Below are 22,559 nucleotides of genomic sequence, written 5' to 3' on the forward strand. Positions count from 1 at the left end.
TTTGGGATTATCTCACTAATCAAACGATATTCTAAATTGGTCAAGGTGAACAAGTGCAAAGAGTGACGGCATCACAATTTGTTTGTTGGCACAATATTGCCTACCGTGTGCTTGGAGTTGTGCCACTCGTCCTCACTGCCATCGATTTGGTTTTGTAATAACGAAAAAGATGACGATGACACTAACAACCAATGACGTTTGCAACTTATTGAACTTATTGCGTACACATATGTGCACATGCAAACTTTTAAATGCATTTAAATTTGCAAATTATCTATTTTTTCTTGTCAAAAAATGAAACATTGCCTCAAATCATTCCATTACAACGCTTTATTTACAGTTCCAACATCTACAAATATTATAATACAAGTTTGCAAAGTAAACCGCACATTTGTCAACAATCACTGAGGTTCCAGTAAGCATTGCTTCAATTGGCGATTTGATATTTACACCCATAAAAGTAATATACAGGCAAAGTGCACTTGGTGCACACTCTCAGAACATTATAAATATTCATGAACATTTTCAAACAACAACAAAAAGGGAATTTGTAAGATACGGTTAAATAAATCGAACCAGGACCAGATGTTAAATGTGAAGTGAGAATAAAAGATACAGATTCCAAATGATGTTATACAAACAGGAGGCCTTAAAAGGTGTTCAGTCAACTACATGAAGGACTGCATAGTTACAATAGAGAAAGTTATGTCCTCCAATATCGTACAATTCGAGGCGGAAATACTAAATGAGGTCGGCATCACGTTTTTGGTACATTATCTAGAACAAAGAAAAACGGGTAAAAAACGTTAAGTTAAGGTCACTTTTGCTTAAGACGAGTTGGAAAGTCAAGAAATAGCTGGTATGGCCATGAAAAAAGGAACAATCAGGCCTAAATTGAAGTCATAGGAGGCTGTACTTGGCAAAACCAGGAAAGAGGAAAATGAGTTCTTAAAGGATCATTTACAGCAGTTGGAACAATATGACATTCAAGGGAGGTCCAAAAACATGATGAGCTAACAAAGTCAGTGTTCTTACAACAAAGAGGCACTTGAACTGAATGTTGACTGTCGAGACTTGGCTAAATGTTTCGCAGCACCAAGGACGAAGAGGTGCCATGCTAACAAAGCTTGCACTTTGAGTGAGAAAAAAGCAGGTGTTTTTTCTTGTATGATAGAAGTGGACAAAAACATTGAATGGGGAAGGTTAAAATCCAGCATTTGACAGTACGGCAATGCAGTACTTTTTGTATTTATGTCCCACTTTAATGCCGTTTACTGAAGGCATCCATAAACCTGATGTATAATGGTAAACAGAAATAACCCAGATTTAAGAAAAAGGAAATCAGTAGTGTTTTACTTTTAGGCTGCATGGACAGCTAACAATAACACATATTGTGCTAATAATAAAACACATCTTAAAAGTGGGACAAAATCCTTAATGTGACTCTTAAATACATTTTTTTACATCCTATATGCCCAACATATCTATTGCAAATTTACAGTACTTGTGCTTTTAATTAGATCTTAGATTTTGATTTTAAAAATATTAAATCTCTTGTTTCATTTCACAGGATAATATACAATTCATTCTCTCCAATAGACTTTAGAGTTTTTACCCCCCCCCCCCCCCCAAAAAAAAAAATAAATAGCATATTTTAAATGTTTGACATAATATGGTAGTTGTACTTCCTGGCAAAAGGGCAATATAAATCAAACTTTCGATCAGTGGCACATTAAAAGAGTGTTAAAGTTCAAGTTTTTTTTTTTTTAAATAACATGGGATGATAATCTAAAATGAGTTTAAGGCAAATGTCACGCCCCCAACTCACAACGATTTGATCAAAAAAAGATAATCACTTTTTGTAGTGTAGATTGTACTGAAAAATGTGCCACTAATTAACCAATTGTTAGTTGTGGTGTTTGCTACACATTCATTTTGTTCATCCACGATCATTTTTGTTCTACCTTTTAACCCCTCCCTCTATAAAAAATATTTCCTGGGCATTAAACAGATGACATTCAACTAATGGGAGCCCTCTTGGTGATGAGTCTTAACGTGTTTACAGTGTCCTTCAGCAACATGTCGAAGATGCTGTCCGCTAGTTGCATTTTGACGGACAGTTCATCTTCTTCGTAGCAGAGCCACTGAGCCTCGTCCTCATGGAGTTCCTGTACCTGCACATCAAACAAATAATGTGATCAATTTGAAACAAATCTATTATCTATTTTTGGTCTAACAAAGCAACAAATGTCATACTTTAGGGCCATCTGGTGGATTTTTGTGTTATAGCCAATTCATTGATAGCTTTACGAGTACACGTTAATACCTTGAGATACGATTCTAATGCGCTCCGGGATGGAGCTCATATGTCAATTTACTCGTATCCCAAATCAATTTTCCCAGCTTGTATCTCAAGGCAAATATTTTCTCAGCTGAGCACAAATGACTCGTATGTTGGGGCATTGGTATGACAAGGTATTACAGTACAAATTTTCCGGTTAGTCTACTTTACTGTAATATTTTTAACACATTCAATCATTTTTTGGAAATGGTGACTAGGTCTTTTTTGCAGTTGTTTATGTAATGCTCCATGACAGTGTGTGTTGACAAGCCCATCGCAAATAAAGCAGCGTGTATTAAACAAAACTCTGAACTCTGTTTACTGTCTGTGTGTTGACTTACCAGTATTTGATCCACTCTGTCCCGTTTTTTTCGTCCAAACTTCAGCATTTTCTGCCAGTCTGACTTTTTATTCTTGTTCTTGGACAAACCGTAAAGCTTCAAAACTTCTTCTGTGACAAATTCCTGAGCGACAGACAACATAGGGAAGAAAGGCACTTGATTTATCGGAACAACAATATTCTCTGTGTGAGGAGGTTTTTTAGATAGAATCAATTTATTTATACCTGCACTTTATTGAGGTCTTGTGGTGTCTTTACTCTGTGGAAAAAGGCAGACCTGACTCGCTGTGGCTTAACCCACTCAGGCTGATTGGCATTGGGGTCTTCAGCATAGATTTCTTGGAGGATCTCCCATGTCAGGTCATACACAGCCTGAGTGAAAACAATAGTTTTACATTAGACTAAACTCTTACTAGGCCAAAAGTGACTCAAATGGAAATGTTAAAGTCGGATGAGGTAAGGCAACCTTTTTGTAGCTACGAATGGCAAGAGCCTCCTGGTCATTCGTGGTTTCCTCGACACCCCAAAACTCAATGGAAGGTTTAGGGCAGTTCATGTGCGAAAGGGAATGTTTCCCTTCCTTTGTAAGGCCACAGCTCTCCCAGATCTCCTGAACAGCAGTAAGAACCATCTTTTCAACATCTTTGCATGAGTGAGGCACCACCATGCTAGGTTGTTCTGGCAATTTAGCAGGTAAGGGAAGAGGGAGGGCGGGTCTCGGTGGCGTCTTTGACGACTGGTCCCCCCCCTCTATGTGGGAGACCATTTCGCTCAAGGGATCTTTAGCAGAGGAAGCAGATTTTCCCAGGCCCGCTCCCAGCCTGGTATCTTCCTCCTTCTGCTGGAGCCTCTGTTGCTCTCTCCGCGAGCTGAGACCAAAATCCTCGTCAAACCAGTCCTCATCATTGCCAAGGTCATCTAGCAGATCACGGTTTAGTTCCAGTTCTGCAAGTCGTTTGGCCAGTTCTTCTTGCCCACTGAGCCCCAGAATTGGACTTTCCTGTTGTAAAAGAAACAGCATTTTAAATTTGTTTATTCTTTCCGTGCTCATATACACACACAGTTGGTCGGCATACCAACAACGGACTTTGGCTGGTGGAAGAAAAAAAAATCGATTGAAAAAGGGGCAAATCAACATGTTCAGTGTCTCTGGTGTCTGTACCTTTAAATGCTAAAAAAAAAAGTTAATGTGCCAATGGGGAGTTTAAAGGCTAGAGATACATATTCGTTAGTGTACCCATACTAACATGTGTGTTAGTCTGGAGTACTGTCACTGCACACAACACTCAACAATTTCTGCAAAAGCTTTTGATGACTTTAAAAATGGAATTTAAAATTCTACTGTTGAAATTGAAGGATGGGACTCACCGGTCGGTTGCATAACTCTGGCGAGGATGGCTCCTCTTTGGATAAAAAGGAAAGTAGCCCTTCTTCTGGTTCCAATGACGACGTGTGCCTTTGCTCCTCAGGCACGAAATTGATCTGATTGGAAGCTTCTATTTTCTCTTCTTTAGCCCTTTTAATTTGAAGGAAATCCTGAACGGTGTCAACCAAAAAGTTATTCAGCAGTTTGTCTGCTAACGTGTCAGGAGAAGTTGGATCCTTTTGTAAATGAATGCGATCACCAGCTTCATGGGTACAATCGGGATATATCGATTGGTTAGCTTGGCTTGCTTCCTTCTCATCAACGGCCACAGAAATTTCCTGACCAAATGATACGTCCCGATCAGGCGTTTCCGCTTTCTCGGATATTTCAGAAATCTGTCTATTTGTTAGTGCATGCTCTTCAAGAATGATGGACTCTTGACTGCTAGGTAAGTTCTCGTTTAGAATGTCATGTGACTCCTGACCATTCTGTGATTTAGATTGGTTGTTATTTTGTGTCTCGAGTTGTGTTTCAACGTTCCAAAGCTCTGGGCTTTTAAGATTTTGCGCTATGTCAGCTGCTTCATCTGAAAGCTCCACATATACATCATTATGAGAGGTTTCTTCACTTTTCTCCTGACTTTGTATGTTTTCAAATATATCCTCTTCACTTTTAATGCCCTCCTCATAATGATCAGAGTAAGAATCTTGATGTTCTACTGCTGAGGCGTCAAACTGGTCTGGCAGATGAGTGATCTTTTCAGGAGGAGCAAAAATGCCATGACGTTCTTGACATTCAAAGTATGGCACTCCGTCATAGGTGCCACAGTTCCTCCCCTCAGATTTGTCTAATTCCACCCCAGCCCAAAAGCCTCCAGCAAAGCTGGTTGGACCTTTAAATCGAAGCGTCCCGGCTTCAGCGTTCCCGACAAGCACACGGTCCCCGATGTTGAAACCAGGCATTTCATCTGTAGTCAAAGAGACAGGGCTGGGTTTGAGAGACTGTGGTGTTGGACAGATGGAATCAATGCTATGATTATCATTTTTTGAGTCATCCATTTTCTGAAGCTTGAATAGTCGACCAGATTCTTGAATGGATCCAGTAGTAACAGAACTGCGACTTGATTCTTCGGCAATCTCCTCTTCGAACTCTTCATCGTGACTGTACATTTGTATTTCAGTATGGCAAATTGAATCTGATTTGGGAATATGTTGATCCTTTTGAAGTGAAGCGGATTCAAAGTCATCTTGATAATCTGTCTGGGGAGAAGCTTGGACATCTCTTGTTGGGGTTTCCTTCACTGAAGGCATAACATACAAGTCAAGCCTGCAAGAATTGTCAATGGATGGGGAATTTTCTTTAGATTGAGCAAGGACATCTACTGCAGGAGAAGGTGTGTCCAACACAGGGGATGATGGTGGGACAGCTTCCACATGGGGCTCTTCAGATGCTGAGGTAGATTTGTCGTCATCTAAAAGTCAGACATTTATCATGAATAAAATCATAACAGCCTCAAAAAGCAATTACTAGAAAATGAAAATGCAAACGTACTTTGGTGGAATGATACATTATTGTCAAGTCCCACAGTAGCTATATCACTGGTTTCAGACCTAAAGAGACAATGATTTAGTACATTATATAATAATAATAATAATATGAAAAGGAAAAACAAACTTTGTAGGAGATGTGAGGCCGGATTGATCTACAGCTAAGCTTGAATCTTCTTTCTGAATCTTGATATGAAGAGATGGCTCAGGATCTTTGCTCAGGGCTGCCTTGGTTTTTCCAATGTAGTTGTCATAGCTCTGAATATAAATCGGGAATATATACATGAATCTATATAACGAAAAAAACCACCAAGAGCAGCAAACATCTTACTAGAAAAAATGCCGAATATTTACCTGCAGTTGTTTCCGCAAGATGGCTTCTTGTTCCTTAAGGCGATCCTTGCGCCTCATCTTCTTCTCCTTTTTGAGCTGACTGGCCATTAACTTGCGTTTCCTCAGCTCCTCTTTTAGAGACTTAATTCTGTTCTCGATGTCACTCTGCTCTGAAATGGGTTCTGAAAAGCAAAGACAAATAAATCTCAGAATGTGCGAGAAAAAATCGCTCTGTGATTAGCAAAGTATAATCCGAATTGTGCCCAATGGAATTTAAACCTAATTCTTTAGGGATTAGTTGATGTTTTCTTTATGTCTAAAGTTCACTTTAAAGCTTTTGGTCAAACCACTAGTGCATATACTATACCAAATCTAGAAAAACTCACTTGGCATTACGAAATTGAAAGTGTTTGGTGATTTAATAATTATGTTTCTTAGTGTTGAGGTATTTCTTATTTTTAGTTGGACAGAAAACAACTCACCTGTTTGTGAAACTATGGATGATTCCACAGGTTGACTTGGGGTCTGCTTTGATATTTGGACAGAGGATTGCAGTTGCATCTTGCTTTCGGTGCTAATATCACACAAGGACGAATGGTTTTGGCTGTCTTTAATTGGAGAAGACTGGAAGAAAAATGACATGGCCACTATATCAATGTCAGAAGAAATTCTCAATTTGCCTTTTTAATGATTTGAAGTAACACATCTTTCACTTCAATTTATCCAAAGTGTTTTCTGTCCCTTCAAAGTAGAAAAAGGCATTTGGGCAAACCTGCTTGCTGCGTGTAAATGAAGCAAAGTCCTCAACGTAATTTGGGGGGCTGCTTAAATTAGATGCCAGAATTAGTTCAGCCACCGATACAGGTTGTGCTGAGGATGGACTTCTTCCTTCTTCTGTGCGTATACTGCAATCAGATATGACTGAGGAATCATCGTCCTCGGTCACATGTGCTGAAATTAAAATGACACCAAAAAAAAAAAACTGTGAAGTTAGTTCATTTTTCCTTTTTCTAACAGCAAGATGTTCAAAATTGAAGAATTGAATCACCTTTCTCACAAACTGCTCTGGGTTCTGATTTTCGAATGTGACTAGACTTGGGGATATTTTCCGAGATTGCCTTGCTGCCCTCTCCTCCTTTCCAACCAGCCAGAGCCTCTTTTTCTATCCTCCGAACCTCTGCCTCTTCTTCATCAAGTCGCTTTTTCCACTGCAGCAGTTCTTCGGCGTGATGACGCCTCTGCATCAACTGCTGTTCCCGCTTAGTCAGGAATCTAATAGGTGGATGGAAGGAAGATTGCAGAGAACAACGCAGAGATGAAGTGTGCGTGTTTAGAGGGAGGGAAAGAAAGGGGGGAAAAATAAGATGCAGTTAAATATAGGAAAAAGGAGCTGGTATTGGCAAACCAAGAAAAAGTACCATGATTAATGTTGTAGGGAAAGAGTTTAGCACAAAAAGTTCAAAGCAGGCAGATTCAAATCACCAAGACAACCAACCGTTTTCACTTCAGACATGCTTAACTTTACCTCAAAGTATTTCTCTAAAGAAACAAATCAATTAAACAAGCATGGAAGACCCATTAAACAAAAGTTTGACAGTGGGGGGCGGGGCAGCTTTTTTAGAAATTAAAATAAAACCCTGAGATAAACCAATAAGCTTCTAATTTATGTTCCTTTAGTCTGATGTTGTGAAGTACTTCATGAGGAAAAGACTAGCTCCCAGTTAGGTACAGAAATTGGATAATGAGGAAAATGAATTTAGCATGTATTCTCTATCCAATTTGAAAGTCACTGTGTTTTCTTAATTCAAACTAATTATAGATCAGGTACTGAAGAATTGCCCATCTATTCTATTATAGAAAATAGTTGTTTATTTATTTGCCTAAGGTGTGCAAGTTATCCAATCAAGCAGGAAAGGAATAATTAAGATATAATGGGTTCATTAATAGACATACTCTGTGTATAATTTGCTCTGAGCGATAGTGTGGCTTAAATTAAAACATTTTGTATTAATGATCGCAGCTGGGTAATAAAGAAACAGAATCAGGACCTCTTGTAAAACCTGTGAGCCGAGAAGGAAAAGAGAAGTTTGGAAAATAATTCAAGAGGGAATGAGTTTTAATTTCAGAATGGAGTCAAGATTTCCCATCCAACAAGGAAAGATATACTAATCAAAACATGCACAACCTTTGAACACCATACATTTGTAATTTTCTACTAATAAAATACCTTTTTTTTAAAATTAAAAATATGCAATGACATCGAGTGTTTTTTTTAATCTAGCAAAGGCTGTGCTAATTTTAACTTTTAATCTTTCCTTGAGTATTAAAACACCCTTCACAAATGCCACCCTCTAAATAAAAAAAAAAATCTTTAAACCCCAATCACATCAGTCAAAATTCTATACCACACCCATATCATTGAGCACACGCTTTTCATTTGGAGAGGGAGAGGTAAAGTCAGTAAGGGATGGGAAGGGACTCGGGGTTGGAAGAAAAGCGGCGAAAAGTGTAGGGAGAACTGCACGGTACCTGTCCAACTGGTTGTAGATATAGAGCTGGAATTGAGGGTCAAGATTGGGAAGACAGACACTAAGGGAGGCCCAATGCTGGGTCGTGAACACAGAGAAGAAGCAGTGCATGGGGGAACAGTGTCTATGACACAAATGCAACGTATCGAACAATCACAGAGAAAGAGAGACACATATACGGGAATTTAGGAGAATGACAACATGATAGCAAATGACAAAAAGCAAAAGAGGACAAAGGGGGAAAGAAACAAGGAGAGAGGGAGAGAGAAAAGTACTATATGAGCATGTGTTTTGTGTGTCATGTAGTTAAAAGCCAGGTGCCTGCTAGGTTTTCAAACAGTGGACAGAATGATTACAATTATTCAATGTTTTTTTTTTTTTTTTTTTAAAGCACGTATTCGGTATGCAAGCAAAAGGAGTCAACAAGCCTTTTTGGAATTGGGATGGATAAATAAAGTGGAGGCAGAGTAACCGTTGGTAGCCATGTGGCAAAATATTTGAAAAAAAAAACAACAATTTATACCAAATTGTGAATGCATGATAGTTGTCGGAGATTTATTTTTTTTAATCTGGCATGAGAAGAGAATTTAGCACTTTGTTTCTGGATGACTGCCAAATGTGTTCAAATTTCTTAAATTCCATTTACTAGACATATATTAGGAAAGTTTTACTATAATATAGTACTGTATGTACAGTATGAATTACCATGCAGGTAACCTAATTTTCACCACTCAGCTGTGAGGGTTTTCTAATCACATTACATGAACTGGTAACCAAGCAAAAAATCCTCCTTAATTCCTAATCACATGACACTACTGGTAAAAATAAAATACTGGATTTGCACTACTACTTTCAATATTTCTGAGGGGAACCGTGAATATCATATAAACTTCACTCTAATAGAACATTTTGAAAAATACTTTCCCATTTGTGAGAGGAAAACCAAGACATGCAATTGAAAATTCTCTGTGTTAATTTGGTTAGTTACTAATCAGGTTTTATCACTCACAGCCTTGGTGACTGCAACTCACGGCTAACCAGGGGCAAGATTGGTCCAAAACGGATCAAACAAATGGTATTAATAAAGAGCACTTACTTCTCATCCATGCGTGAACGCATCTTCTTGAGCTTCTGCATGATGCTGCTGGTTTCACTTGCAGAGACGGATGGGGATGGTGAAGGTGTGCGACTGCCATCCGTAGTAGGCCTCAAGTAAGCAGCCTCTGACACTGGTGTTTCTGACATTAGTGACTCCTTGAGACCAAATGATAAGGTATATAAAATCTTTAAAAAAAGCCTTTTCGTGACTTGTACATGTGTCTATTTGAAAATGATTCTATTACATAACCTTTGTTATACTACTTACAGACGGAGGAGCATCACCCCCCGCAGACTTCAGACGTTCTTTCAGTCTTTGTGTTGAAGTTCTCATTCGCTCAATCTCTTCTTGCTGCTTCAACAGAAGCTGTTTTTCTTTTCTGGCTACTTTATTGGCTTCTTGAAGACGCTTGATCTCAGCCTGAGGTTATAGAAAATTCATTTAGAAAAAAAAAAATCTCAGCACCAAAATTATGAGTCACTAGATTGGTATATAGTTTTTTTTTAAAGTCCATTACCTGTTCCTCATGAAGTCTCAACAAAAGACCCTTCTGCTTTTTCCTGATAGGGGGCAGTTTGTCATCTTCTCCCTTGTTCCTGAGCTGCTTTTTCTGGTGCTCCAGCCACGCCAGCTCGGTTCTGATCTTTTCCTTGACAGCTTTCTGGCGTAGACGCAGCAAAGCGTTTTGATGCTGAAGTCGCAGGTCTTCGTCTTTCATGTGCTGACGCACCATGTCCATGGTGAACCGGGAGAAGCTGTCTTTCCCACCAGAAAAGGCCATGTTTGATTTGTTATGCTAAAGTAGAAAAAGACCAAAAACTTGAGGGATTCATGGTGTACATGGTGACAAATGTTTGAGTCATTCCATAGTTGGAGTTTAGTCCTGCACTTTAAATTTTAAATATTCCACATACAAAATACTAATGAAAAACATATGATTCAATTTACTAGTGGAGAGTCCAAATCTTAAAAAAAATAATCATAAAAACATGAGGAAATCCGAGATAAATTGAAATTTTGCCTAAAATGAACTGTTCAAATGAAATGTGAAACAATTATGAGGTTATTTGTACATTGGTTTAATATTCATTATTATAAAAGCTTATTTTTCTAGAATTTTGAAGCCCAAATATCCTCCAATGTTGAAAGGAACCACATGCTCTCACCTTTGAAACATGACTTGAACCCGAGACATCATTTGTGCTGCAATCTGCCAATTCATCCTCTGAATCCCCGAGGCATCTTGCCCTCTTCTCTATAGAACTTCGACGGTGCTCTTTACATGACAGCAAAGAGCTGAAAGAGCGTTCTTCCACCTCATCCTCTGTCCTGGACGAATCAAACTTATAGGAATACTCTAAGAAATAAGACAAGAATTGAGTTCATTTCAAAAGTCATTGGAAAACACTGTCAGAGACAGAGTTGGACAAAATCCTTAAATTCACTAGCGGCGTAGTACCCTTGACATCCGCTGCAGAGGCGATGCTTTCACTGCAGAGGGAGTCATTTTCCGCAGTTGGACAATCCTCCTCTATTGAATTGTTGCCGGCTTCTCGTTCAGCCATCATTTCCTTTTTATCTTCTTTAATGACCTCGTTTTGGTGATCCGTCAATGTATCGGAGAGGTTACTGGAAAAGCTTGCATCAGCAACACTGAAGAAACAAGTGGTGGGGGGGGGGGGTGTTAAAGCTTAGTGTCTTCAATCCATTTAATACAAATTGGCCTGTAAATAAGTTGAGTTTTTACATGAAATGGGAGTTTTGTAGGGGTTGTGAGTCTTTGTGACTGAGGCTTCTACTTGTTTCCTTTGTCTGATAGCTAGAAACAGAATAAAATGTTAGGGAAATATTTTCCTTACACTGTAACAAATAATATATTTGCCTTTTTTTGTTTGAGGGAGGACTTTTTTTTTTTTACCTATCAGAATCGGACTTGTTCTCCTTTTGTCGTTGATGCTTGTTCAGAATGATAGACTCAGGCACAGCACCGGATACAGTTAGAGCACCTTCGATCTGAGTGCGTGTCAGATCTGTCAGCTGTGTGACAAAATTACACAATAGTGATAACAGCGTAAACAATGAGAATTAAGATTTTCCTGATTTGGTGCAACAATCTTAAGTGCGTCAAGAAATTGCTCACCTCTTTGATCTGACGTGCTGTTTCCGCCGTCTCTTTTTGAGTTAGAACAATTTTTTCCATTAATTTTTCATGTGCCTGGACAAAAAAAAGTTTAAACATCAATATATATATATACGTCTAAAAATAAAAAATAAAAAAGTACCCTGTTTGTTCTTTGCCTGTCTTCTTCTCGTTGCAGCTGGGCCTCCAAAGCTTCTCTTTCTGCCTGGATTTTCTGCTCATACGGATCGTTTTCAAGTTTCTGCTGCTTTGCCTAGGACCGGACAATAAGACCCAGACATTTTAAAATGATAAGGAAAAAACTAAAAGTCCTGAATGTTTTGTTATTAGGTAAAAGAAAGCTCATAGACTTGCTTTACCTCAAGCATTTGTCCCAATACAGCACTTTCGTTCTGGGCCATGGAAACACCTAACAGTCTCTCCGCATCCCATAATTGTCTCAATGACTCATCTATGGACTCCTGGTATTGGAGCTCTGCTGTCATATGTTGATGCAAAGCAGCAGGAGAGTACTGGAGATTACCTGAGAGAAGAAATTAGGAAGAAAAATGATGTGATCATGACCCGGTAAAGAAATCATTGCCTTCATTTGGCGGACTTTCTCAACAACTCCCAACGTCAAAGGTACTACAACATGATCAATCACATGTTATCTCACATGTTTGTGAAATCAGCCAGTGATTATTTACCTGCAACCCTGCTGCTGTTACAAGTGCCAACATTGAATCCATTACGTTGAGGTTGGGAGAGGAACTCAAGAGCTTGAGTAGAATTTGGAACGGCAGGGGGAGACGTCATTTGGCCTCTTGATGGTGGAGATTTTTGCTGCTTCGCCTTCGATATTTAGGGAACAATTGGACAAACAGGTTATCAAACAGCCAAATTAAAAGTGATTGACCTTACAGAATTAAATAAGGTTTATTCATTCAGGGAGCCATTTTATTGCTGTTTTTAATAGCTTAGGTGAAAAAAGAAAATTGTAAATATTGATTCGATTTGATTGGAATTAATTGTATGTTTCCTAATTAAAATCAAAAAGGGGACATTATAAAAATGTTATTTATCAACTTTTTACTTGCGGCCATATCTAAATGACTCAAAATGCGAGTTCTTTATGAAGCTACATTTGATAAATGACTAAAAACACTCACTTGCCCTGCAAATGTTTAAAAACAACAAGAAATAGAATTACCTCAGGCAGACCTAGCAGCCTCTCCACATTGCCAAATTGTCTCAACGACTCATCAATGGACTCCTGGTACTTGAGCTCTGCTACCATATGCTGATGTAGGGCACTAGGTGAATACTGGAGTTTACCTGAACAGACAGGGAGGGGGAGGAGACATTTCATTTCATGAATATCACAGCGCTTTCAACATGGAATCATTTGCCTGTGGGCAAACCACAAGCTCAACTTCACCATTTTTTAGAGAATCATTCTTGAGAGCAGCTGCAGCTTGAGCCAAACCCAAATCAGGCAAGGCTAAAAGAGAAGTCACTCTTTCTTGGGATGGTGGGCACATTTTATTTTCTAATCCCACACAACTGCAATAAAAAAAAAGAAAAAGCATTATTTAATGACCCATTGCATTTCAAGAAGCATCATATTTGAACTATCTTTCTAAAGTCTGAACTTTGAAGACATGCATATTTACAGAGATTTAACACATTTCCAGGGTTAAATAGATTTGAGCGCATTGATTAAAAAAATCCTTAAAGGGACAGGCAGCATCTCGTATAAATGACATTCATGTGAAAGCATGAATCTGGAATCCTTACATTTTTCTCCACATTAACAATAAAAATTTGCAATTGTGTCCCTGGCCCAAATTTATTCTAAAAAGTCTTTATTCTAAAATCAACATGGTAAAGTGGTCATCTGTCCCTTTAATAGACTGCTGTCATATGTTACTAGGCATAGCTCATGAAAAGATTTGGGGATTATCAAATAAATGATCTGTGATGCCTTGGCTGTACTTTTGAGTTGCTTTGAAATGAACAGAGATCACAAATAACATTTATTTGAAACTTGACCAAAGCACAATATACTCCGAAGAGGGATGTTGTTGCAAGAGCTTTCCAATTGTAAAATGAATGTTGCCTAGTGGATTAATTTGAAAAGCTTTTATTGAAATCATTCCAGCACCTATGTGGACTGCAACTCTTCTTTGAGTGTTGACTGCTATGAAATGATGCAAAATCATCCTCATAGACTGCTGCATCTTCATGGGATTCTCCAGATAGGAAAGAACGAGCAGATGGAGAATTCCTGTCATCCACTGCGGGAGAAAAAAAAAAGATATAAGTGGTTTCAACAACTTTTAGTACGTCAGCATAGATGTCTATCAAATAACACAATATAATAACCTTTAACATTGAGGTTCTTTAAGTATATGTTGATGACACTGAAAGGGTCTCCTTTGCTCAACTCATCCCAAGGCATTATATTTGTGTTCTGAGTTGAGGTGAGAGCCAAGCACCTGGCAGCCTCCTTCTGGAAGTCAGTGAGGCGTTGCAATTCAATTCTTTGAGCAGAAGAGTCACCACCGGTATTGTGCATCAATCTGGGAATATGATTTCTGGGAGGGTGAGGAAGGCTCATTTCATCTTGACTGAAGCTCCCCTCACTGAGGATGGTGCCCTCACTGATAGAACCTCCACTTGAATCATGTTGATCTGTCCTTTTCTCTTTCCTGTTGACTTCTGGTGTTCTATGAGCCATGTCATCTCTCCTCTGTAAACAATTACTGCTAGGAGACTGTTCAATTCGATCAGCAGTCATTTCTTGTTGTTGCCCTTTGAAGGTGTGCAAATTTCCAGCTCCTGGAAGTGAGCCACTATTGCATGGACTAAGACCAGCGCTTGTTATCATCCTCTGGATCCCCGGAGTCAGGTCAGCATCATCAAATGTGCCGTTTCTTTGGTCGAGGTCAACCCACGACCGTCTACGGGCCAGAATATCGGTGTCTAAAGGCGTCGCCTCACCAAAGTTGATTCCCACTCGGGCAATCTGCCGGCCTTCATTCTCTATGCGGTGAGAGAGCGAGATGGCTGTGGCCTTCAGTGCGTCAATGCGGGACCTCCTAGACTGAGACCAGGTGGGGGTATCTGTGAGGGCAGGCTTGACGTCACAAGCTACCGTTTGGGTCTCCGGCCTCAGAGGGCGAGCAAAGAGAGGCTCATAGCTTGCAGATCCGAGTGGACTGTTGTTGCTGGAGACAGAGTGGGAGTGAAGAACTGGACTAAAATCTGCATGTTGATTTGAAGTAACTCCAACATCCAAATCATCCCTACAACATAAATGAACATAAAGTTTATTGTAATAGGACAGATCAAAATAGCAATTATAACCACACACTGCAACAAAATGCATTTAGACTTTTAGCCAATAATGGTGTGAGATGTCCAGTTGTTATTTAAAAAAAAAACATTTGAAATTATATCATCATGCTTCAAATTCTGATTTGTTTACGTTTTGCTGGAAAAGTATTGCTTGCCATATAAAACTACAGGACTACAACAAGAAGGACTGGCCTTGAATGGCAATGTTTTAAGGCCATCAACGTCCAATCCATTTTGACTGGAATAGAAGCCAATGGAATGGGAGTTAGAGCAATAGTCATTATAACTGGAAAATGAGTCTCGTTCAGACTGCCCTGAAATGCAGTTTGGAAGTAAATGTTTGAATATGATAAGCATATTAAATCTACCTTGTTAATAGAGGAGGTATCTGATCAGCAGTCAAAGACCTGTCACTGCTTGAGGGACTGTGCGGTAATTCCAGTATCTTATTCTCTTTATCAGACTCTCCAGAGGGTTGGTACATTGGTCTCTGGGGTGAAAAGAAAAACAGGAGTTAGGCAAACCTTCCTTTCATTCTATGCCGTTTATACTCATGAGGGTTACAATCATTCTTGGGATGCATAAGCGGTGTTGTTTTTTTTTCATGTGATAGCATGGGAATTTTAACAATTGGGGGGGGGGTAGCATTTTGTTTACATGTACCAGATGATGTGATGCAGCAGAAGAATGCATCTGGACTCCATATTGACTCTCGTCCATTGTAAGGAGATTGTAAGTATCTTCTCTGTATCGTTTCTGCCAATTGGCTGCAGTTGCATCAACAGGAGTGAAGACAGTTTTTGCCATTTCCTTTTGCCTCCTGTAGACATCTTGAAGCCTCTGGTTCTTTTTCTCCGACAATTCTTTCAAAGACTTCTTCTCCTCTGCCTTTCGTCTCTTCCGTTCTTCTTTCTGCTTCATCATGTATTGTCGAATTTTATCGGAATCATAATGCCGCTTTTTCTCCGGAGTTTCATACACACTTGAGGACTGCGGTTGATTTAAGGATGGGTTTGCGCTACGGCTACCTCTGTAGGGGCCGTACGCTGGTGCCGTCGTTCCAGACAAGGAGTGGGGAGTCCTTGTTTGGGACAATGACCTGGCTTTCCCCCTGGGACGGCCATTACCTCTCCCGGATCTAAGCTGAGATCTCTGCTCCTCCTCATTTGCTTTGGACTCAAACTGTGGGTCATCTAATATGGCCCGCATCTCTGCTGACAACGGGTCTTTCCCCAAAGCCAGTGGGCAGTTGTCATAGACAGCAGGTGACGGGCTACAAGGGGATGTGGAGTGGCTTTGAGATCGGCCCTTAAATCCACTCAGTGGTTGTCTGTCAATGCTTCTAGGGCGGGTTTGATGTTTTGCTTCAATCGTTTTGCCAGCATTAGAACGGTGGTGATGCACTGTAAAACAAACAAATGAATATACATACAAATATTCGTAAGGTGGAAAAAGAAAATTCAATTTTTATCCCATCAAGTCCATTTCAACTGCAAAGGCTGCTAGTAGTTTTCTAGAAGTGGCCATCCAAAGTGGAGGCAGCCATTTTAGGAGAGAATGAAGGCAGGGCGTTGCCATGCCAACTTCAATTAATGTCAAAGTAAAAATCTTGGTTTGGATTTAAAAGACTAATCCAGACAGTTGTGAAGCCCACTGTGCTGAGCCGAGTTTCACTGAATGCTAATGCCACTCTCTGGTGCTCCAGTATTAAGAGCAACCTTATCAAATCAGGCCACAACTCATTGTTCACCCAACCAAAACAACTAGTCTAACCTCAATTTCTTCTGGTCAGTGGTTGCCAGTGGTGTAAAAGTTAATACGGGAAAATGCGAGGGAAGGTAACGGGGTCACCAGTCATCGTTTTAGTAACTTTTGTTATTTGTAAAATCTGTTTTTTTCTAGATGTGCTGTAAGAAGATAATTTGAGAAAAAAACTCACACAGTAATATTCACTGTCACTGACCTGGATGCTGAACTTTATCATTAATATGGTTCCTCGTCTCTCTGGGTTGTTTTGCCGCGGCACCAAGAATCTTGTTTACCAGCTTCGAACCTTCCCGCCAGGAAGCAGGTGTAATCACTGCCAGAACAACATTGTCAGTCATTTTAAAAAATCTTTAAAAGCTCTGACGGGTGTTACTTGAGAGCCCAAAGAGTTGCTGAGGTATTTTATGGTATTAGAGATACATTGTTGTTTTGTGACTTTTTCACCACATACATATAAAGACTAGATAATGAGTAATAACAATCTACAAGGGCGGGCGGTAAATGTGAGATATTCACAATTGATTGGCTAATACAGTAATCCCTCGAATATCGCGGTTAATGTACACTAGCCATAGCCGCGATAATACAATTATTTTCTCTGGAATGCAGATGATAAGCATTGTCTGGCCCTTTAAATCTAAGCCTTGTATTATACCTACATGTTTTTGGATTTTGGCCAGGGACAGCTCTGTGGATTTTCCTGGTTGGTTTTGTTTCTCTCTCTGCAGGACGATATCTTTCCCGTTGCTGCCTAGGTGCAGTGCTTTCTACAACAACAACATCAGGACAAACATAAAAAACTCTGCCCAAGGATATATCTCACCCCTTCCCATTAATGTTAACGTTTTGTCTTACCAGCAAATTGTTTAGCCGGGCTTTTACAGGCTTCCTCTTTAAGTGCGGTCCCATGAGTCCGAGTCCTTGTCTCGATTTTGCTGAAGCCTGAGAAAAACCCAAAAACATGAATCTTTATTTTCAGACAATGCTTTTTAAAATGATCCTTTTAAGAGAAGTTTAGAATACCTTTGTAAGTCGGGACTTGTGGTGCAGCTGCTACCTTCCGTATTTTGGCTGCAGTGCCACCATTGTTGCGCCTTGTGGTCATAATTGGCTGATCGAGACGGTTCAACACTTTTTCCTTCTCTGCAGCTACCTCTTGATATTTAACCTGCCTTCTAATACGCTCTTTGAGCTTTTCCAGTTTATCATCCGGTTGGTGTCGCCTCAGGTTTTCCAAACGCTGAGAATCTGAGCCTGGACTGGTGGAAGGACTACTTTCCCATCTACATAACATGTCAGAGGGAGGAGGGGGAATCGGACTGGACATTTGAATATACCCGCTCTGGGTGATTTCTGCCTCTGGACTGCCGTTCTCCATAGCTGGAAGTGGACTCGTAGAAGGAATGTGGTTGTCGTAAGTCGGTGGGGCGTCTACAGTGGTTGGGTCATTGAGGTAGCAGACTTCTGTACAGTCTCCAGAGGGTTGGATGTTCAAGTGCCTGTCTGTCCGCTCATCCTGGATGTTCAAGTGCCTGTCTGTCCGCTCATCCCAAGTGTCTTTCGGAGAGACAGATTTGCTTAACAGTGCGTCTGAGGAAGAGGACATGGGCTCTGATATTGACTGTGGTCTGTAAGTCTCCAGCTGAGATGAGGATAAAGATGGAGGGGCGGTCTCTCTGTAAGAAAACCAGATTACATTGGGTCAGCAAAGAGGATCAAGATTTAGTCTTAATTCAACATTCACACATATGGAGGTTGAGCTCTTGTATGAATGGTCACATGTAGGAAAGATGCATCTTCTTTTAGCGATTTTAGTGCAACTGAGCACAAACATGAAACATGTCATCCTTACTTTTAACAATTTATTTGATATATTGAGGCGTAATTCCCAATAACTCAAAATCTTTCACTCTTTCATGACGCAATGTTTTTAAGTACACTTAAATATAATCATTCTCAATACAGCTTGAACCATATCTGAAAGGACAAAGAAATCAAACAATTTGCACGGATTGTCCACACGTACCTGTACGAAGTCAGCTGTTCCCTGAGTGCCATACTATTGTGCTGTGTGACATTGCTGTCTTGTGTGGCATTTCTTAGCGGGCTGCGCGAGCGTCTCTTCTTGGAACTCGAGCGACCACATTCGCTAGACTTCGACGACCCTATCGTCTCACCTGTAATGAAGCACGTAGTACCTTAGTCTTCATACCTCGTATCAAAACACAAAACTGTAGCATCAAGGTTGCTTGAGCCTATCCCGGCTAAATTTGGAAAATTATTATTTTAAAGATAATAGTGCTGAAGTTGTCATTATGATTCAGCAACACTATGCCATAACTAACCTCTGCTGTGGCCCGACACAGATGATTTTTTCTTGGGCGGGTCCATGACGGAGAGGAGGAGTGCTGTCGTTCCAGGCACGGCCTCCACATGATTTTCTATTCGTCGCAGCTATACACATAGAATAATAATATCATGACCAGGTGGTATGTTATGGGTTCCGCTGATGTATTAGGTTGTTGCTACAAGTAACATCTTTGTCTCGGTATGAAATATCGATTAAATAAACAACAACAAGGTAATCATTCCAACCATAAAACCAGGATTACAGTTGCTCTAAAAAGGTTTATGTCTTAAAGTAAGACCTATAAATAATGCATCATATAATAATTTCTTTGTATACTTACAGCTTTGGTCTGCGGCAAACTTTTACATGAAGTTAGATCTAATAAAAGAGGAAAATCATTGGTGATGTTTAGTCCAAGAAGCTCATCTGATGTATAGCTAAAAAAAATGTATACAAATTAATACAGTATTTCATTTTGTACCTGAATCATTAGCAGAATCTGTGTGGTGATGAATTGTGACACCGAGGGGCAAAGCCCTCTGACTACTCCTCATTTCACCCATTCACCTGTAGACAAGGAAATACCAAGGTCATCTTGTTAACTGTGATGTAGGATGGGGGAAAATGAACTTGCATATTATGTACTAATATTACCTGTACTTATTTTGGCCAACCATATATTTGGCGACCTTTATTGATAATACACACACCAGCAGCAATGCAAATATAACCCCTTATGCCGCTGTTGCGTATATATAGGCAATTTCAACCCTTAGGCAAATGTTGATGAATAAAGAGGCGTTATTTAAATTCTATTTTAAGCAAACTCATGTGAATTCTTCAGACTGAAAAGCAATCAAATTAGAACAAAGAATAACACTATATAAGCTATATCAACAAGGAAATGATTCAGCTTTAATAAAAAATAAGGAAAAATGTCTGAGGTAATAAACAATAAAAATAGATTAGATGATTGTGATTATACAGTATATTTTCTGCTACAACACCTTTTATCAACAAAGAAACAACGTTGTGTAAACTAGTCATTTAAACCGGTTTTACAACATTGACTTCATTCTAGGAAGGAGCATGAAACTGAAGATGTAACGTGTCGGATGTTTACCTAAAAATAAAAAAATTAAAAGACCTGTTTTAAGAAGGCAAGAGCCATATAGGTATTTGTTTTAAAACCAAGCTACTCTTGAGGGTTGTGTGGTAGCACTGGCTTACAATGTAGGCAAATACTGAGCTTTGGATGTTTAGATTTTATTTCTTTTGGAAGGAACCGGTGGACAAGTCAGCAAGTTTGGTCATATGAGTCACATGACATTGCCTGGGGTTAACACACTTCCCTTCTGACGCAGAGAGAGAGAGATAGAGAGCACAGCATACAGGAAGTAGTCAACACCATTATTTGTTCACAAGAAGCTCTGGCAAAATTAGGCGGTTGCTTTAAACTCATGTGTTATTATTTTCATATAACATTCAACTTAATTTAGCCTCTTTAAAAAAATTTAAAAAACACCACACTCTGGTGCTTGTGTGGTCAATCTATTCAATTTAGTTTGGTCCCACCCACTCATATCTCAAAACAACAACAAAAACCTGAATGACAACTTGGATATTGTAAGACTTATGAGTTGAGCTGTCATTAGCATAGATGATGTTTAATGCTAAATTTTGAAACATCAAAGTGCCTGACTTGTACTATTTTTGTTTTAACGTGTTTGTGGGTTTTGGACATAGTACTTACTTAATCAGGGTTCTCAAAAGGCTACTTAAAAACAAAACTTTTTGATTTGATTTACGTTTCCAAATTTAGCATATTAGTGTGAGAATTTTAGGTGGATATGTAATAAAGGTTAGTCACTGATATGAAAGAATTAGTTGAACACACCACACCTTAATCGCTCGATTTCTGACTCGGTGATCAGGAACAAAAGATAAATCGCTTAGCTACAAAGACAATAAGGACAATAGAAGGAGCCTTGTCAGGCTTCGATAGATGCGTTTTGGAGGAATTCTTTTGGTTTTGTGATCATTTTATAGACTTCAAATGGCAGTCTGTAAGCATCACCAAGTGATCTTGACATGTCGATGTGTACAAAATGTGGGAAATTACTCGTATGAAGGGCGATCTAATGACTAGCGGTTCAGTCCGAACATTTTATTAAGAAAAATAAAAATGTACTAACTCTTTTCGATCCTAACTTGGTTATGACTCATTTCTCCGTCGGCTAAGGAAATGATCACAGAGGCAAACTCGGGTTCACATTTCGAGTTTAACATGATCATCAACAAAATACTAATGCTCACCATTTAAATTTGAGATCCGAATCATTTAGATGTCCATGACCAAAGGAAAAGGCGAGATGTCCGCACATCATCAGAAATCTTCAGCTGGCTTCTCTGCTGTGTTTGTAATAGCTCCAGGCAGCTAGCAACTGCCACTTGTGCTAAGTAGCAACTTTTTTTCAGCAACGAGCAGCCATCGTTGACGTCTAAGACACTTTCCAGTAAAAACAACCTATTTAAATTGGAGATCCGGCTAAAAAAAGTGTCTACAAGCGTTTTACTTGACCTTTGCCGGGTTACATACATAAACCCATCAGAACCAGTGAAACAAGAGTAGCCAAGATGGGGCGCTTTGTGACGGGCCAGTCACAGAAAACATCGCGAGATTTTTGGAGTCCTTGAAATAAATACGCGAATAACTATACTATACATTTGTAAATGGGGAGTTAGATGCGTAAGTACTAAGTAGTAACCATCTTATGTCGGATGAATTCGCCCTTAAATTAGTGAATTTGTCCACCACTTGACCTGGATACCTGATAGATTTACAAACAGTTTTGTTTACATACATGTCCTCATTGTCCCCTAACATATAACATTATTAAACAAAAACCTAAAATAAATCATTACTTATAATATTTATTCAATATTTATTTTGGTATCAATAAGATATAGTGTGACTTGGCAAACACAACAAGATATTTGTTCAGTTTATTGGTGTAATTGGTTTACATTAGTAATTGGTTAATTGGTCAAAATAACTTAATTTTGTTGTCCTATTCTGGACTATACCGGGAGAGCTGGAGCCCAACCCAGCAGACTTTGAGCGAAAAGCGGACAACACCGGGTGTCTCTCTGTGCGACCAGTCGAGGGTATCACCCTCGACTGGTCGCACAGAGAGACAAACGACCATAAGCACTCACAATCAAAGCTCCACCAACTGCAACGAAGTCACCACGAGGCAAGAAAACAAAACATTCAAGAGACAAGAAGACAGAACATTCAAGAGATTTTGTTGAAATTTGCATGAATTTGCTTTTGCAACTGTAAACGATTTGCGCTCGATTGTTTCCACCGTGTGGTCAAAATGAACATTGCATCAACTTGGAC

General features: G+C 39.4%; 1 protein-coding gene and 1 long non-coding RNA gene across 3 annotated transcripts; one reads left to right on the plus strand and one right to left on the minus strand.

Annotated features, from left to right (window-relative positions):
• Nucleotides 1–315: 315 nt before the first annotated feature.
• Nucleotides 316–21,810, minus strand: cep350 (centrosomal protein 350). 2 transcript variants are annotated; one of them, XM_077716806.1, is made up of 38 exons: nucleotides 21,470–21,810; nucleotides 19,635–19,720; nucleotides 19,494–19,531; nucleotides 19,149–19,257; nucleotides 18,830–18,980; nucleotides 17,827–18,479; nucleotides 17,659–17,745; nucleotides 17,463–17,570; nucleotides 17,000–17,116; nucleotides 15,700–16,439; nucleotides 15,405–15,526; nucleotides 14,062–14,984; nucleotides 13,841–13,973; nucleotides 13,115–13,239; nucleotides 12,887–13,011; nucleotides 12,384–12,528; nucleotides 12,054–12,217; nucleotides 11,837–11,947; nucleotides 11,695–11,769; nucleotides 11,473–11,591; nucleotides 11,302–11,373; nucleotides 11,014–11,207; nucleotides 10,721–10,911; nucleotides 10,072–10,350; nucleotides 9,822–9,974; nucleotides 9,552–9,709; nucleotides 8,457–8,579; nucleotides 6,976–7,199; nucleotides 6,700–6,878; nucleotides 6,410–6,551; nucleotides 5,949–6,109; nucleotides 5,722–5,852; nucleotides 5,599–5,657; nucleotides 4,050–5,518; nucleotides 3,148–3,681; nucleotides 2,907–3,053; nucleotides 2,683–2,805; nucleotides 316–2,174 (listed from the first exon to the last, which is right to left on the minus strand). In XM_077716806.1, the coding sequence occupies exons 2-38, from the start codon at nucleotides 19,714–19,716 to the stop codon at nucleotides 2,019–2,021; spliced, it is 8,622 nt and encodes a 2,873-aa protein (XP_077572932.1). In that variant the 5' UTR covers nucleotides 19,717–19,720; nucleotides 21,470–21,810; the 3' UTR covers nucleotides 316–2,018. The 2 variants fall into 2 exon arrangements, with proteins under 2 accessions (XP_077572932.1, XP_077572933.1); XM_077716807.1 differs by lacking the exon at nucleotides 8,457–8,579.
• LOC144196532 (uncharacterized) lies at nucleotides 9,335–12,348 on the plus strand. The gene is made up of 3 exons (XR_013326345.1): nucleotides 9,335–9,530; nucleotides 9,616–9,667; nucleotides 11,873–12,348. It is a non-coding gene; the product is annotated as an uncharacterized LOC144196532 (long non-coding RNA).
• Nucleotides 21,811–22,559: the final 749 nt, after the last annotated feature.

This window comes from Stigmatopora nigra, chromosome 5, assembly GCF_051989575.1.
Source record: "Stigmatopora nigra isolate UIUO_SnigA chromosome 5, RoL_Snig_1.1, whole genome shotgun sequence".
Lineage (NCBI taxonomy): Eukaryota > Metazoa > Chordata > Actinopteri > Syngnathiformes > Syngnathidae > Stigmatopora > Stigmatopora nigra.

Coding starts and splice junctions, on each gene's coding strand:
- cep350 (XM_077716806.1), bottom strand. CDS start 19,716: ATGGGTGAAATGAGGAGTAGTCAGAGGGCTTTGCCCCTCGGTGTCACA. Junction 18,480..18,829: donor GAACAGCTGACTTCGTACAG/GTACGTGTGGAC, acceptor GTTTTCTTACAG/AGAGACCGCCCCTCCATCTT. Junction 10,351..10,720: donor GTTCAAGTCATGTTTCAAAG/GTGAGAGCATGT, acceptor TTTCTACTTTAG/CATAACAAATCAAACATGGC.